This window comes from Pseudorasbora parva, chromosome 3, assembly GCF_024679245.1.
Source record: "Pseudorasbora parva isolate DD20220531a chromosome 3, ASM2467924v1, whole genome shotgun sequence".
Lineage (NCBI taxonomy): Eukaryota > Metazoa > Chordata > Actinopteri > Cypriniformes > Gobionidae > Pseudorasbora > Pseudorasbora parva.
In genome coordinates this window covers 42,939,347-42,955,948 of record NC_090174.1, presented here as the reverse complement: position 1 = coordinate 42,955,948, position 16,602 = coordinate 42,939,347, and the positions used below count along the sequence as shown (strand labels likewise).

Genomic DNA, 16,602 nt, shown 5'->3' with positions numbered 1-16,602 from the left:
CTGGCCGTTTGTAATTAAATGATAAATTAGTTCAAAAGACTTTTAACATTTAAGATGGAGAGCTCTGAAAAGGAAATTATGGTGCTTTGAAGTTGTATCAGTCTTGACCACCTTAATATAAAAATATTAATATGAACTGCTAAATATTCAAAGCACATGAAGAACAGTTGACACAGGGTCAGCAAATTAAAACGGACAGTTTAATTAAAAAATAATGCTGAAAAGTGGAAAAGGTAATGAAAAATTCTAAGCAGATACTTCTGCAGTAAGAAAAAAAAAAGAAAGAAAAAAAGTCACACAGGGTAGAAAAGTACTAGCAATATTCACACAATAAGGTTCTTGGAGGAGGGTGCAAATGGTTCTGCTGACAATACAGGGGTACCAACCATGGGATTCAAGAGCACACAGTGAACCTATTTTTAAAGTCCTGCAATTAGTTTTAATTGTAGAAAAACATTCCAGATTTTCCAGGCTGGTGAAAGACCATTGTGAGAGCAGTGTTTTCATAGGGGCCTTGCAGATAAACCATAAGGCTGTCCAGGGCTCGGTTTGGAACTGACACACTATATTCCCTCCATTCTGTAAAAGAGAAGCTATTTTTAACTAAGACTGAGAGCAACATTGTGCTGTAAAGTTAATCAGTGAGGCTGCAGTGCCGTTATACGTCACTTTCACACTCAGTACAAAGATTCACTCAGGTATTTCGCACACCAGAAACTTTTTCTGTGGTCTGTGAAAAAGCTGAATGTCTGGTCTGGAGAACAATCATTCAATGTCATTATGAGAAAGGCTTTTTCTTTCAATAGATTCACCAACCCTTGTAGATGAAACATCTGCACTTTAAAAAAAAAGAAGCATATACACTATTGTTTAAAAGTGTCAAAAACTGAACAAGAAATGAATACTTTTATTCAACAAGGACGCATTCGAGTGATCAAAGGTGACAGTAAAGACATTTAAAATGGTACAAAATATTTTTATTTCAAACAAATGCTTTTCTTTTGAACTTTCTATTCATCAAAGAATCCACTTTTTTATCAAGGTTACTACAAAAATAATAAGCAGCACATCTGTTAATTATTTATTATTAATTCATGTTAATAAGAAATTATTAAAACATAAATTTGCCATCACATTCATTAAAAAAAAAAAATAAGTTATTTTTAAAGGTGCCCTAGAATGAAAAAATTGAATTAACCTTGCCACAGTGAAATAATAAGAGTTCAGTACATTGACATCACATACAGTGAGTTTTAAACACCATTGCCTCCTCCTTCTTATGTAAATATTGTGCATGAAAAACACCACGGAAAAAAAGTGCTTCCCAGCATAAACCCAACCGTGACGCAAGCGGTGGGGATCATTTATATGCACGCCCACAACATTTGCATCTGTCCAAACATGTTCATTGTCAGGCGGAAATGACGGAGCCGAATCATCAGGTTAACAAGATGCTTGCATGGACACACGTCATGTTCCAGAATGTGCAGGAGACTTTTCTACCCTTCCCAAAGATAAAAAATGTCAACAGTCATGGTTGATGTTAATAATACGATACCACAACAATTGAATTCAAGATCGTTCATTTGTTCGGCCCATATCAAGCAAGCTTCGCTCAGTGTCTTAAACTGAAGAAAAGGGGCAACTACAACTGTATTCCTGCAAGCAGTAAGTAGCGATTTTATCCACTTAATGATAATAATAATAATCCATTACATTTATATAGCGCTTTTCAAGGCACTCAAAGCGCTTTACATAGAAGGGGGAATCTCCTCAACCACCACCAATGTGCAGCATCCACTTGGATGATGCGACGGCAGTCATATTGCGCCAGAACACCCATCACACACCGGCTGATTGGTGGGGAGGAGACAGAGTGATGAAGCCAATCAGGATATGGAGATTATTAGGAGGCCATGATGGACAGGGGCCAATGGGCAAATTTGGCCAGGATGCCGGGACACTCCTATTCTTTATCGAAGGACATCCTGGGATTTTTTTAACGACCACAGAGAGTCGGGACCTCGGTTTAACGTCTCATCGGAAAGACTTATTGACTGTTTAAATAATTTCTGATTAAATTGAAAGTTTCGTAGAGAGACATCATTGTCTAGATAATGCAAGATGCTAGTAAAGTAACAATAGGAAACTCCAAGTACCATACAAAACTTAATAGTGTGTCTAATGACAAAGGTTAATATTATTTTGTTTTACAAAATACAACCGTAGATACTTTGCTTAGATCGTTCACACGATCCTTCTAGCAACGTCACCTTTTCCACCATATAAGTTAAAACGATAGTCATTTGACAAGGGTATTCATTTTGTAAAAATACAAGTCATATATTTATATTTTTGAGAACTGAAGTATGGTGTTTCCTATGATGTTTTTGCCTATTTGTATTTCAGATTAGGCTACATCACAGTCACTGCGTAACATTAGCCTACATTGTGACTAACGTTACATAAACATGCAATATCATTGACGAAAAAGTCTAAAATGTAGACTGAATGACACTTTAAGCAGCACATCTCAAATGGAGATTGATAAAATGCAGCTTACTTGTTTATTGGTGTTTTTAGATTGTCCGTGCGCGTGAGAGAGCTCATGTGCATATGGTTGCCAGATTGGACAAGTTTAGATAAAAAACGGAGAGTATACGGGTTTCTTTTCACAGAAAAGCTCTGTTTGGGGGATTTAATTACTGCAATCTGGCAACCGCACGCACATTAACTTTTTCTCACCCGCAGATGTTCTGAAAACACCAAATAAACAAGTAAGCTGCATTTTATCAATCTCCATTTGAGATGTTTTGTTTAAATTTTCATTTAGTCGGTCTGTGTTGTGTCAGGACGGTCAGGACTCACGAGTCGCTTCACTGAACTGCTGTGAGCTGCTGAAATAAGCCAATCAGAGCAGAGCTCAACATAAATATTCATGACCCTTTCAAATAAGGCAAAAAACAGAGCATTACATCCTAGGGATAATTTATAGGGTTGTAAATGGACCTGTAAAACTGTACCTGGACAATTTTTGCCCCTAAATAAGCCACATATACCCTCTATGTAGATATCAGCAAACAATTTAACATTTTGTTTCAAATCGTTCTAGGGCACCTTTAACTAATAATATTTCACAATATTTGTATTTCTTTTTGTATCTAATAAATGGAACTTTAGTGAGCGGAAGAGACTTTTCAAAAACATAAAAAATCGTACATTCAAAACTTTTGAATGTTTGGTCTGAAGCCGAATCTCTTTTGCATCCTCCATGCTTTGCTATAGTAAATGTGTGTCAGGTCGTGGAGATCAGGTCGAGGTATTAAGGTCCCAAGAGGAGACACATAAACCTCAGTGTGTTTTTACAGTGACATTTAGCAGGTCAAGACCCTGCTCTGCAGTCCTGCTCAAAGACTGACCTGGATTCAGTCAACATCAGTCTAGATTAAACATGAACACGTGGCGAGGGGGCCTGTGGCCAGTATTAGAAGGATTCTTGCCAAGCGTGACTAGATGAAATGAGAAAAATACAAATGAATGAATCATAGAACATTTAAGGATGAACAAGCTAAAAAGGTGGAAGGTTATTGTCATTGGCCTGATTATTACTTGTATTGGCCAGGCAGTCACACAGCCTGATTTACCTGGAATTGAATTTTCGACCGGCACCATATCCACCATAAACATGTCCCTATCAAATATTAGATTATAGTGGTCAAAAGTGACAGATTATAGTGGGTAAATGATCAAAACAGACAGACACTTTTACATTGTCACAAAGAAATGGTTTAAAATAAACGCTGTTCTTTTGAACTTTCCATTAATCAAAGAATCTTGAATTTGGAGTAATGATGCTGAAAATTCAGCCATCACAGGAAAAGTTATTTTAAATTCTAATAATATTTCACAGTACTACAGTTTTTACTCTATTTTTGATCAAATAAATGCTGCCATCTTTAATAGTTACTGTAAGTAGCAGGACATAAACTAAGTTTGTACAAAATGCTGTGGAAGAAGTCATACATTCTTCTAGTACAAGTCTCTATACAAGTCTTGGTCAGTTCAATCAACTTTAAATGATAATGAGTTCACATGACAGCTATAACGATAACAGCACAGAAAAAAAAATATCACTGGAATCACTTTCAGAATGATTTTATCCAGCTAATGAATGATAGAGACTCTGACAGCCAATCAGAATCCATCGTGCTAAACTAAATTGAGCCTTTAAAGTGACAGACAAGCATGCGCTTAGAATAAACAGAGCGATATCGTCTGCTGGTGTGGACTCTACTATCTTTATAGTTCTTCATAGTTATCGTTCTTGGTGAGAACATGCCTTTACACTTCATAAACTACTACTTTTACTTTCTTCGGTCATGTCTTATTCATAACACTAAAAGATTAAACAAAGTGCACCATGCCCCTACATACAACTAACGTTACAAAGTTTGTTTTAACATTCACAGTGCTAAATTCCAGCATGTAATGGTACAGCTGGAGATTATCATATCATACCTGTGATGAGTTCCCGAACTTCCATGTCATTGGTTTTCCTTAGCAGACGGATGAGAGCGGGAATCCCATCACAGCTCTTGATGGCCACCTTGTTATCGTGGTCCTTGCCGTAGGAGATGTTTCTCAGAGCTCCGCAGGCTTTGCGATGAACTTCAGCTTTAGGGTGGTCCAGCAAGCCCACCAGCACTGGGATCCCCTTCAGCTGCCTGACATCCTTCTTTATCTTGTCGTTCTCATAGCAGAGATGCTGCAGGTAGGCGGCGGCGTTGGACTTGACCGGATCGATGGGGTGACCTAGCATGGCGATGACCTCAGGCAAGTCGGGGTCCCTCCAGCGCGGATCTTTGCGGATGCTGTCAATCGAGGGGGAGCGACGGCCCCCCATGCGGTCAAGACTGGCCATGCTGCCTCTCTCGGGCTGGGCAAGAGGTGCTGGGTACATTCCATGGATGTAGGGGTGTCTTTCGTCGATTAATTCAGCCTCTATGGGGTCCTCGTAGCCTCTGTGACAAATTAAGAGAACGAGAGAGAATTAAAAGAGAATTGTCAGTCAACCAATGGGATTAACACCAGACAGAGCTGGAAAAAGTGAAAAGAAACTCTCAATGTTAAGGTAAGGGACTGTTTTCACAAAATGTGTTTTTTACATTCCACTGCACTACTTTTCCATTGTTTTTTCCATGTAAATGCACTTGATAGATATCTTTAATCACTGATCTCACACTCACATCTTTTGCAGCATCTTGTGCATGACAACATTCGATAAACACGGCGCTGAAGGTAAAAGAAGTTCAATGTTTCAAAAAAAATATCTCTAGACCTTGCATTTTGTTCATTCCATGAATCTGCATCTTGCATTTTAAATAGCAAACATTTTCTGTGTGATCCAGACTTATGAAGAAACACATGAAAAAGGTTTTCTTATGGCAAACATACATTTGTTTCTTCAGTTTTTGCTATATGTCAGGTATGTCATGCTTTGTATGTTCTATTTTTTAATTGAAAAAAGTCTCTTATGCTTCGCACGGCTGCATTTAATTCACTATAAATAAAATAAAAACAGTAATATTGTGAAAACTTTACCGTCACATTTGATCTATTTAAGGCATCGTAACTGAACAAAAGTAATATTTTATATTTATATAAACAGCGTTGTTTTCACAACTTGTGTAGAATTTAATTTGTCAAATTGGAAATTCTAATGTGGTTGAGTTGAGTTTTGGAATTTTGAAAGAAGAAGAAAAAAGGATTATGGTCTAAAAAAAGGACCCGTCTCAAAACAATAAGATGAGAGCCAAATATGAAGAATGGGGGTAAAAAGACTAAGTAAGTCAGAGAAAAAAAGTGAGGGTTTTTAGTTATTTACTATGTTGTCAAAGAATCCAAAGCACTCGTCAATAAGAAAAACCGGCTGCTATTTTCTTATTAATTGTGTCTGTCAGAACACAGTGATGTTCTGTCTTCCTTTAATTAATGATGGATGGGATTAACAGCATGAGGGAAAATAGAGAGCCTGCAGAGCCCAGAGCAAATATAGAACTGACTGGAAACAAAGAGAGAAAGAGAAAGAGACAGATGGATAGGGAACTACAAATGGATTTCCTACAATGAATAATCTGAATACAGGACAGTGCAGTACAGTAGCACTCCCACTGGAAGAGTCTTAGCTCTGTTCTTTTCTGAGAGCCTCCTTGTTAGTCACAAGCAAGCAATCAATGTGTTGGGATAGGAAATGAAATAATCAATGTGGATTTCTGGAAAACTCATTGTAAACTGACACCTATGAATGTTTAAAACAATTACAGTAGATTCAAAATTCAGTTCATGTGTTTACTATCTGAAGGACACAACTTCTGTGTATGCTGCTTCTGTGCTGTCTTTGGAATTGTAAATTTGCTACTAGTAAAATAATGCCACGTTTCAGGTAACCCGTAACCTGTGTTTTTCTAACCTTCAACCAGTGAAAGAGACCCGTGACTTCCCAGTACAGTTATGAGTTCCGATGTCACATAGGCAGCGAAACAACAATGGCAGCCCCTACGGATGTGGTGTTTATGAAAGCCGTACATTAAAAAACCAAATAGTTTATTAAAATAAGGTATTGTTATTATTTATCCACAAATGCTATGCATTATCAGCAGATTTTCAGCGTTAGCTAGTTTCCAGTCCATTCAGTGCAAAAATAAAATAATACCAAATACATTTCCAAATATACAAATAACATAAAATAAAAGGTATAACAGCTTCTCTTGCCTTATGCGTCGTTTTTTCTCCTCTGTTTTCCTCATATAAACAAGGAGTAAGCACCTTTGGTGATAGAAATTATTGTAAATGAGCATAAGCCCTGTAAGGTCCACCATGCTTTGTTTACATCCTTGCTCTCAGGCAGTCTGGCGTGACTTTGCCTGGAATGCTACAAAGTCGTGAGTCAAGGTTTGAAGTTGGAACTAAAAAACTAAAAAAAGCTAAAAAACCTGCCTGGAATGCAGCATAAGACATAGAAGCCCAACACGGAAAGGAAAAAAATTATATAACACAACATGAAACAACCACTTAGCCAACTGTAGAGCACTATAGATTAAAAATATAGCTTGCAAACAAATGCTCAGAAGGAACATTTCCTGGTACGTCAGGCCCCCTGGAAATTAGCTGTTGTATCATTAAACTGAGCTGAAACTGACCAAACTGTGCTGCATGTGGAGTTGAAACATCTAATTTCCAAAACACTGACCCGCTGCTCCACAGCTGGCAGTGAGAGATCTGGCTTTCTCTGAGGCATCACATAAACCCTGAAGTTGCAAATGGCAGATTTTAAGTCCTAAATAGAAACTGTGGTAAAATGTATATACGGTGATATATATATATATATATATATATATATATATATATATATATATATATATATATATATATATATATATATATATATATATATATATACACGTATATATATCAGGCATAACATTATGCCAGCCTTCGCTTCCCATGTGCATCAATGAGCCTTGGCCGCCCACGATGACCCTATCGCCAGTTCCCCAATGTTCCTTCCTTGGACCACTTTTGATAGATACTGACCAGTGCAGACCAGGAACACCCCACAAGAGCTGCAGTTTTGGAGATGATCTGACTCAGTCGTCTCGTCTAGCCATCACAATTTGGCCCTTGCCAAAATCCTTACACTTGCCCATTTTTCCTACTTCTAACACATCAACTTTGAGGACAAAATGTTCACTTGCTGCCTAATATTTCCAACCAATGCAAGATGAAGAGATAATCAGTGTTTTTCACATCACCTGTCACTGGTCATAACGTTATGCCTAATCAGTGTACGCATACAAGTATTAAAAAAAAAAATGCATGTATAAAAAACAATCTGTATCAAAGCAGTTAGCATTTACTAAGTCAATATCAAATATTACTTATGGTAAATTATATAATATTATTAAATATTATTAGTTTGAGGTCATCTGTGTAATATAAGACACTAACTGCATGTATTTTCACTATTACTTTTTACTTAACACATTTCTCAGTCAATTCAAATAATTAATAATTAATAAAGTCAATGCTGTTTGTTATTCAAAAGAACCTATACGTATTTAAGCATTATATATGTATAAATGTATAATAACTTGTATTAATATAAACATTCTTCCTATTCTGCAACTGTGTGCAGAAGGCAGGTGGACTCACACGAGCCATGATGTTTTACTCCAACAGTTCTTGTCCTCTACAGAGCAGAAGTTGGAAATAACATGTCTGGGGCTGTGCTGTACACATCAGGGAGCTTACATCAATCTCAAATAGGAGTCTCAGCATGCTTCATTATCAGTGTGACCAAAACAGAAATGTCCCTGTGGTGCTACCCCTAAATTGGCATAGAAATATTAAACCCCTGTGACACTTACTCACCATCACCTTTTCTCTCTCCATTTCTAGCTTATTTCCTGTTCTCATTTCACTCTAGGTGGGGAAAAAAACAAGGTGCACCAGAAATTCAAAGCGCTGGAGACAATACGTGCAAATATAGAGACACCACTATAATCTGTCAGCATTCATGAATCCACAGAGGAAATGATTGTTAGATATTAATCTTTGGCTTTGATTATAGTCTGAACAGCACATTGTAAATTCACACACACACACACACACACACACACACTCACACACACACACTATATATATATATATATAGTCATCTGGACAAATGAATTTGATTTCATCGCTTAGAAAATGACAGTGCAGAAAGTCAGTGCTAAACACTGGATTTGAAAAACAAATCGGATTTACGCACAGTGTGAACAAAGTCTTTGATGTTTGACTTGACAAAATGGGCCACAGCTGAGAATGTTGGCGGTTGTGCGGGATGCACTTTTAATGAGAGTTTTATGTTAATTATGTGCTGCAACTTTGGAGGTGATTTAGGGGCACATTAGAGAGTGAGGAAATCTCAGCAAGCTGTTACACGGCAGAGCTTTAAATGAACAGTTCATATATCTGACATCTTAAAGAGATAATATGGCCATGAAATGGGACATTAACTTCATGAGGTTACATGAGGAACACGTCACCTGATTCCTCCCGGAGGAAAGAGAGATTTAAGCACAATAAAGGAACGCACTGAGAACGACAAGGCAGGTGTAAAACATGTTGTCAGATGAAACACCTCCTCTAAGAGACAATTATAGTAGCATTTGTAACTTTTTTTAAATAAAGTAAACCTTTTATTCAATAAGGATACAAAAAAAATATAATAAAATGAATTTCAATTTGTTTGTGTTTGAAAGTGCTTAATGCAATTGTGTGAACATGTTTCCCTTATTTGTATTAAGTTGATGTGTTATTTTTTCAGTTTTCTAATACACTTCATCTAACACCAATAATGGCTCCTATATTTTTAGCCAATTATAATCAAAGACAGTGTAAGAAGGTGACAAGCCACTTTTCTCCAAAAGTTGGGAGAAATTGCAATGGTCAATGTGGTATCTCCAAGGTGGCCACTGAGTGAAATGACTTAACTGGATTTTGACATAACTCTCAATTTAGTATCAGTATGCAACATCTGCTACAGTGTCCGGCCCTGGTCAGTATTCATTACATCCATCACCATTTGTTTTATTATTGTAACATATGAACAGATTTCATGCAAATTAAGAGAGTGGTTACTAACCACGCGGTAAATTTAGAAGCGCTTTATTGGTTTGGAAAAGCCATCCAAGTGCCATCTAGGTTAGACTGTTGAAATAATCATTAACTGACGTAATTTCTGAATGATGACCAGTGCGAGACCTATTTGGAGCAAACCAACATTAACAAGGTTGGCACTCAGGATACATTATTTCTACTTGAGTTAAACAGTTCAATACTCTTCCCACTAAGACTCATGCTGATGCAGATAATTACCCAGAACAACTAATATAGAAAGGGCACACAGGCTTAGCCAGCATGACTCATGTTTGATGGTGTGTATGACCAAGTACATAATACGATTTACAGAGTGCGTTACTGCCAATGTCTCTTCCAAACTCTACTGCTATGTTTTTTTGAGGCTGGGATACATCTCATCTTGTTATTCACACCCAGAACAAAATGTATACTAAAGTCTTTAACTGTTCTAAGGCATTCTAGAAACAGCAGAGAGCTGTTTGCCTGGGCCTGAGACATTTCTCACATCCACCAGTCAAGCTAAGCAATGGACTAAAAATAACACTGCAGCAGCATCTTATTTGAAGTCCTTTTCACACCAAGCTAAGCTTAAAGGGGCTATATGTACGAATTTTCATGGAATGACTCGATTCGGGACGTTTTGCAGGGAAAGTCAAAAGTATGTGACATTTATGTGCACTCCCAAAAGCCTCTCTCTTCTATAACACAAATGAAATGAATGCTTATACAAAGCAGGATAATGGTAAAGAATGGTATTCTGTACTGTAATGCCATTGTGTCATGCAAAGAAAAGAGATTCATTCAAATTAAAGCCAAGTTTCCACCGCAGGCACTTTCCCCAGACTTTGGGGTGGTACTTGTGCGTTTAGACCGCAGGGAGCAGGGTCTAAATTAAGTTCCGAGCAAAGATTTCCCCCTTAAAAAAAAACTGCTTGTGAGGTAGTACTTTTAGTCCTACAACACTGGACGAATCTTCATAGTACTTTAGATCGTGATGGTTTAGTTTTGGTAGATTTAAAGGGCTGGGAAGATAAAACGGAAGCACGATCATTTGAATATACTCCAGGGTTTCTAATAATAAAAAGCCATATGCTAATCACAGAAGTAACCCTTTAAGATTGAAAACGTTGCAAAATATGTGATGCCACTGAATTGCAGACCTGGTGCATCACTATAAGCAGATGCTTTCTTAACTGCTATTTTCTCACTGCTGTCATTTTTGCTGCGTTTAGCCTTGAATCACGTTCAGTCTCTTGTACGTTATGTGTATTTTACTTCATCACTATGGAGTGTATGCACGAGCGCGAGTAATAAGTTGCTTGCTGCAGTTCACTTAAAAGCCACCGGTGTCTCTAATAACATGGGTTTATGAATTCTACAGCCCCTTTAAGACCTAAAATATTAGGTAAGCATACACTAAGTGGTATTACTACAATTTATATGATAATAAAGGGTAACCAAAGTGCTGTTGCTACAAAATGCAAGCAGTGGAAGTATCTGGGAATAAAAGGGAGGAGCGGACACACGCCGTTTCCAAAATAAAAGCCAGCTGTTTAGCTGCACCACTGCCAGACAGCATTTTTCGTATAAAGGCTCTTAAAAGAACAGCTTATAAATATTTACCTACTTATCATGATGTTCCAAAAAAAATGTTTTTCTGTGAGACACAAAAGGAGGAATTTTAAATAAATGTTCATATTATTGATTTAATATCTATTTGCAGAAGCTTTCGGAGTTAACAGCTTTCTGGAGAGAAAGATTATTAGAGAATAATATCGTTGATACATTTCATTCTGGTCCTAACACAAAGCTTTCATGCTATTAGCAATCTTGCTGCTTTTATCTTTATTATTATTATTATTATTATTATTATTATTATTATTATTATTATTATTATTCAATTAACAGCCATGGCTACTAATAATTAACTTGTAGGGACCAAACCATAATTTTTGTTCCACAAAAGAAAATATGGGTCTGGAACACCATGGTGACTAAATATGAATTTCAGTCACACAAAAAAAATCTGCCAAAAAGCTTCTGCCAGAACTCATTTAAAATATGCTGCAATGGTGTCAGGAGCAGATTGAAAATGGGATATGACCAGAAGAAAAGATCACTGTGAGACAATATGAGGGCTCAAAATTATTCATCATTAACATTGCCATTATACATGATAGTTTCATCTCTCTCTCTCTCTCTCTCTCTCTCTCTCTCTCTCTCTCTCTCTCTCTCTCTCTCTCTCTCTCTCTCCTCTCTCTCTCTCTCTCTCTCTCTCTCTCTCTCTCTCTCTCTCTCTCTCTCTCTCTCTCTCTCTCTCTCTCTCTCTCTCTCTCTCTCTCTCCCCCTCTCTCTCTCTCTCACACACACGTTTTTTTGTGACATATGGGGACATTCCATAGGCGTAATGGTTTTTATACAAACCGTATTTTCTATCCCCTTACACTGCCCCTGCCCCTAAACCTACCCATCACAGGAAACATTCTGCATTTTTACTTTCTAAAAAAACTTGTCCTGTATGATTTATAAGCATTTTGAAAAGTGGGAACATGGCCAATGTCCTCATGTTTCACCCTCTCCTTGTACATTTACATTTAATCATTTAGCAGACGCTTTTATCCAAAGCGCCTTACAAAAAGGGGAGACCAATAGAAGCAACGAAACAAACAAAGCCAACAACCTGCAAGAGCTGTAAGAATCTCTCCATAGATCTCCATAGTAATGTTTTTTATTCCGTACAAACTTTACATTCTATTCCCCTACACTGCCCCTAAACCTACCCATCGCAGGAAACATTCTACATTTTTACTTTACTCAAAAAAACTCATCCTGTATGATTTATAAGCCTTTTGAAAAGTGGGGACCGCTGGCTGGTCCCCACAATGTAGATGATCTCAGGTTTTACTATCCTTATGGGGACATTTGGTCCCCACAATGTAATATAAACAAGGACACACACACACACACACACACACACACACACACACACACACACACACACACACACACACACACACACACACACACACACACACACACACTTTGAGGGCTTTGCCAATAGAAATGATTTAGACAGTTCAGATGCATGCTAAACCCTGTGGACTGGGAGATGGGAATGTCAAGATTTGCATTTAAATTGCCGTCATTGTATGTACGAGTGTATTGATAACATGTGAAAGCACTTTGACTACACATGATGGTCTTCTACTAGATGTGATGCTCTGAAGTTATTACAGGAGCATCTATGCCTCAACAATGAGCCAAATGTTCTTCATGCTCCAAAAATGTGAATGTGTGTGTTTGTTTGTTGCCAGCAAAAACCACATAGTTATGTGCCCATTACTACACCCATTTTGTCCTCTCGACATGTCCTTTCTTGGAATTATTTATTTTTTAGATGTTTTGGGATAAATGCCTATGCCTCTGAATAAGAAAGAGAGGAAAATATTAGCTTATTTGTAAGAGTCCCATATTATTCCAAGAGTCTCACAGTACAGAGATGTCACTCATTTGAATAATCATTCACTCATTATAATGAGCAATTACTTGTGAATTAATCATTATTTGTGGATTCACTAGGCTGTTCCTAAAACAAGTAAGAAAACAGACACAAATCTTTCACTTTATTTGACAAAATCTCCATCTGATTAAATGCTTTATAAATAAATTTTAAATCACAATAAAAAAGTAGCTTTTGCTGTTATACTGTGAAGCACTACTTCAAATGTCCCAAAATACATGATTCAAAAACACTATAGTGTATTAATCAATAACTGTTTTGGCTTCATGTTGAATTAAAATACACCAATACAATTTTTTAATATAATGGGGGCATGTTTTACTTAAAGTTATACTGTGTAAATTTTTAGTTTATTCTTAGCTAAAAACACTTAGTTCTTTCAAAAATATATGTACTCATTAATGTATATTTACTTCTTTCAAGTAATAAAGTATTCTCGTAAGTTTATAATATGCCTCTGAAAATACATACGGGTGAGGGGTTCGAATGCAGGTCGCCATGTTGCCCCTCCATCTTGAAAGTACATTAGCCAAAGAGGGACATACTCGTAAATTCAAGCTTCGCCTTTCACGTTTTAACACTCGATGGCACCGTGTCCAATGTGAAGAGGGGGATTGCCATGTTAATGGAATTGAGAGGAACAGAAACTAATATTCACTGGATGGTCATATACCTTTACACCGCTAGATGGGGGAAAATATCACACAGTGTAGCTTTAAAACAAGAACTCTAGTATACATCTATTGTCACACTAAGATTGAGGGAATGTATATGATGTTGAACAGTTCCAAAAATGATTAACGATAATCTCAAGAAAAGAACATTTAAAAAAAAAAAAATAATAAAAAAAGGAAAGGAAAGGAAATGCAATTCCACCAACAAATAATGAGATACTTTCTGGCCAATAGAACTCAGCTGCGCTGAATTTACTATGTCAACAGCGTAGGTGAATGATGTTAAAGATATTGTTAACATTGCATGTATGCAGTATTTTTGCAGTAAAATATCCAAAAAGCAGTAGGCCAGTGTTATATATTTTGTTCAGTTGAGTACTTACAATATGGCAAATGTTTCCAACTATTTGTAAATTGTGAAAAATTAGCTATTTTAATCAAGGACCCGGAACATCTGAGAATAGCGTCTGAGGGAGTCGCCTGCCAATTGCGTCATATCTGCGTTACCCTCGGTTTCCGGTTTATTTGGCAGAAACGCTTTACTCTTAGCAGTGTGAACAAGTGTCAACAGCAGCCACTGAGCGAATGCACAGAGTAACGTAATAACTTAATTTTAAACACACTTAAATGTATCTTATATGATAAAAAGAGCTGCATTACCTCATGACCAAAGAAACGGAAATAGATCATAATAAAAGTCCCACTGCTCGCAAGGTGTGTGTTTGTGTAACAATCGCTACAGCCGCCGTGCTCAGCTCCACAACACTAGGTCCTGCTCTTCATACTACAGTAACGTTAATAACCGCATCCATCAACATGATTTCTGCCTGAAAGAACCAACTTATTTGAATAATTTGTAAGGGAATTTAACAACAATCAGGATTTGAATTTGCATTGTGCTGCATGTCTTTGATTTTATATATATATATATATATATATATATATATATATATATATATATATATATATAAACATGTAAACATGCTGTTTTTGAAAAACGAAACTGAATTAAAAAACTATTCCACTCTACATGGTTCTATTTAGAACTATTTAGTAATTACATTTTTCAGTCTCTGTGATCAAACTTCTAGATAAAGGATGGGGTGTTTTTCCCTTTCTGCCAATAAAAACTGATGTCATTTCAGCTTGACACAGAGGAAGTGGTTCCTGGTGGTCTTCAGGGAGATTTGTGCATGACGACCTATGGCTGCTCTGCTGTGGCACTGGTGGCAGGTGCAGGGAGGATCAGCCATGGAGAGATGAACCATTAGAGATATGGCTGGAGACGAGACGGCCCCTTTGTCTGACAGTGTTCACCAGAGACTATTAATCACCCTGACAACAACAGCTCCACCGAGATAGAGAAAGAGAGATAAAGACTTTGAGTCGGTGTAACAAATTAAATGCACAGTAACGGTCTAATCCAGGCATTGGCAAACTGGCATTGGCAAACATTTGCTAAATGTCGCAATTTTGGCTGTTTTAGAATTGCATATTTCCAAATTGCAAGCAATAAGCTCTAATTAACATATTCCTTTTACACATTCATTAGTGAGATTTTTGTCAGCATCTCTTATTATGGGAATGCAAATGATGGATGCAAAATGCAAGCCTTTGGAGTATGAGGGGTAACATCACGGCTAATTATAGTATAATTCTGGATGTACACAAATACATTATAGACTGAAAAACAGGAAGTGGCCAAAAAGGTTGTGTATGCGGTTTGTGACAGTGATTGCCTACTGTGTGTTTGTGTGTGTGTGTGTATGTGTCAACCCTAATTAAAAAGAAACTGTGATCCTGCAACAATGCTCCAAGTCATAACTGCTACTGCTCTTCATAAGGAGGACTGCGCTTACATTGACTGGAAGGGTAACAACATTTTTCCTTTCCTTTTCATCTCTCAGAAGATAGGAAGATTGTTCAACCATTAGGGAAATCTGCTAGCAAAATAATGAAGAGATGTTTGCAATCTATAGTTTCAACACTCCGTTTCAACAATCTATCCATCCATCCATCCATCCATCCATCCATCCATCCATCCATCCATCCATCCATCCATCCATCCGTACCAGTTATGCATAAACACTGTCAGTGTCTCATGCCACTTATATTGAAATTTTTCAGTTATAATAAAACAGAATAATAAAATATTCATATAAATTGAAATGTAAATTTTATTTATAATAATTTATAATACTTTGATAAATTAATCCAATTATAGAAAACTATATTTATAGAACATTACTATAATATATTATAATACAAATAATATGATGTATAATAGTAGTGTCAATTAACTAATTAATGGCACATTTTTCTAGACTGGGTAAACCCAGCCTAATCTGCCAACGATTTGATTTCACCCGGCAACTCAGTCTGGAAACCTGTACATTAATTTCTTCTGCTTCAGTTCCATTTTTGCAGGACCCAATCACAGACTGGCTTATCCACCTATTGGCGGGTTTAACACAATGACAGATAGAGAAGCGATGGGTCGTTGCCAACCGGCAACCTACCGCGATCTCTCTTGAAGCCAATACGGAAGTAATGTAAACTGCAATTCCTCAACTGGCCACTAGGGACAGGCTCCAGAAGGGAGCAGAATCTCATTGAGCCCCATGTTAAAATTCTCAACTTTAAAGCAGAAAAAAACATGTTTACAGCCTGGTACAAATTGTGGTTTTGGCTTATAAGGCTAATTTTGATCTTCATGACAACTGT

General features: G+C 37.1%; 1 protein-coding gene and 1 long non-coding RNA gene across 16 annotated transcripts in view; one reads left to right on the top strand and one right to left on the bottom strand.

The window, feature by feature from the left end:
- The window catches only part of arvcfb (ARVCF delta catenin family member b), a 280,305-nt gene that overhangs the window by 76,603 nt on the left and 187,100 nt on the right, over nt 1-16,602 (bottom strand). For all 15 annotated transcript variants that reach the window (XM_067438967.1, XM_067438968.1, XM_067438969.1 and 12 more), the window contains one exon: nt 4,519-5,021. In XM_067438967.1, the coding sequence (XP_067295068.1) occupies nt 4,519-5,021 (503 nt within the window). The remainder of the gene's footprint in view (nt 1-4,518; nt 5,022-16,602) is intronic.
- LOC137071204 (uncharacterized) overlaps nt 1-16,602 on the top strand; it is a 186,880-nt gene that overhangs the window by 112,268 nt on the left and 58,010 nt on the right. The gene's annotated exons all lie outside the window — the stretch shown is intronic.